Below are 1971 nucleotides of genomic sequence, written 5' to 3' on the forward strand. Positions count from 1 at the left end.
CCTAGAAAACATGAAAGATACAAATAAAAAGTTTTATGAAAATTGATAACTATCACCATAATGCCGACGGATTAAATTTTACCTCTGCAACAACAGTAGATGGAGGTTTTAAATTCAAGGGTCCGGAGGGGAGGGGGAGGGGAATGGAAGGGAGTATGTGGAGTGCGAATAGATTTCGACAGAGGACAAGTTATGAAATTTTTAAATAGGACTGGATCCGGCCCTCTCTAAGCATTTCTAAAGTAATATAGAGGTCGCATATAAAATCTTCATTTAGATAACGTTTGGAAGCACATCACTAACACCATCAGTGACAGATTAAATGTGTTGGCCTTTTGGAAACGTCCCTGCCTGGCATTCTCTGGACTTTGAGTACCGCTCAAGCTCGATAGTTTCTTGTAGTGTCTGTAACCTTACCAACCTTGTGAGCTAACGACGTGGGTTGGATGGGGTTTGGGGAAGCCTATAGGTCTACCTGCTGAGTCATCAGCAGCCATTACCTGGCCCTCCCTGGTCTTAGGTTGGGTGCAGAAGTGGCTTGGGTGCTGATAAAACGTATATATGGTTAGTCTCTAGGGCATTTCCTTTCTAGCTATGGCATTGTCTCTGTCCCATGCGTCTGCCCCTCATGAGTGGCCTTTAAAACACATTGTCCGTATCATAACTATGAAGAAATGAAAATGTCAAGAAATGAAATTTCAGTTTATTATGTGTACAAAACTTTATGTAATTTGCATTCTACCTTCACAATATAATAGCGTTTTAAGGCTGATTATCTTCTATTCCCTTAAAACAGAATCGTTTCTGATAAAGTTGTATGACACTAATTTTCCGTTCTGTCTATCTCCAACAGGTGCACATCAAGTCTCACTTCATCATGAATGGCGTCTGCGTCAGGTGGAAAGGCTACCTTGACTTGGAGAGGTTGGATGGCGTTGGATGTCTCGAGTATGATGAAGATTCGGCCCGCATTGAAGACGCGGTCTTGAGAGAGGAACTGGACAAATACAAGGCTAAACTTCGGGAATTCGAGGACAAGCAAAGACCTTTCAAAGTAAAGGCGATGGAGTCTTCCCATTTCTATGACTCTATAATCAAACCTTTCGCTTAAAAAGTGAACACCTATCTATCTAAATATATGATTACCTTTCCTTATATCTGTCTATCTATCTGTGACTCAATTGTAGCTTTTCTCGTTTCATTCTAGATCTTGTATATACAGACATCTGGATATACTATATCGTTATACGTTATACACGTCCTAGGTATCATTGGAATAAGATGATCAAGCACTAACGATTTGTGAGACATTCCTCATATAAGCCTGTTTTAAATTTATTTTTCCAGCCATTTCCCACAGCATCCAGCGCAAAATGAAGTCGCAAGATACTGGGCCCAGTGATATGACCTTAGCCGGGATGGAGAAAAGTTCAACTAGACATTAAAGGACGCCGATACATCGACCGGAAGATGGACCAGTTATCATTTGTGTCTTTTCTATTCTCGTATCAAGATGTCGAAAGAAACCGTGCTGCTCGTACTTCTTAAGTTACTCGCCTGTTTGTTTGCTCCTGGCATATGATAACCTGTTGTATGGTTCTTTTATGTAATTCTTGAAATTTTATATTGTTAATAACAAGTAAAAAAGTGGTAATATTAAAATAGTATTTCTGTCACGGCACACACACACATACACACAAATATACATGCACACAGATGCATATATATATATATATATATATATATATATATATATATATATATATATATATATATATATATATATATATATATATATATATATATATATATGGGACTAATGCATCTATGATACATAACGGTGTTAAAATCCCTGGAAGATGTTTAATTTGAAAGCATAATAAATTCCATTGAGTAAAAAGGCAAACGCAAGGTATGAACCTGATGTGTCTCGTGCTCTGAAGACGTCTGCATAGACGAAACTGGTCAGAC

General features: G+C 38.1%; 1 protein-coding gene across 1 annotated transcript in view; it reads left to right on the forward strand.

The window, feature by feature from the left end:
* LOC137644926 (protein big brother-like) overlaps positions 1-1715 on the forward strand; it is a 207091-nt gene extending 205376 nt beyond the window's left edge. The window contains 2 exon segments of the mRNA XM_068377802.1: positions 854-1054; positions 1348-1715. Of these exon segments, the coding sequence (XP_068233903.1) occupies positions 854-1054; positions 1348-1377 (231 nt within the window). The 3' untranslated portion in view covers positions 1378-1715.
* Positions 1716-1971: the final 256 nt, after the last annotated feature.

Source organism: Palaemon carinicauda, chromosome 8, assembly GCF_036898095.1.
Source record: "Palaemon carinicauda isolate YSFRI2023 chromosome 8, ASM3689809v2, whole genome shotgun sequence".
Classification (NCBI taxonomy): Eukaryota; Metazoa; Arthropoda; class Malacostraca; order Decapoda; family Palaemonidae; genus Palaemon; species Palaemon carinicauda.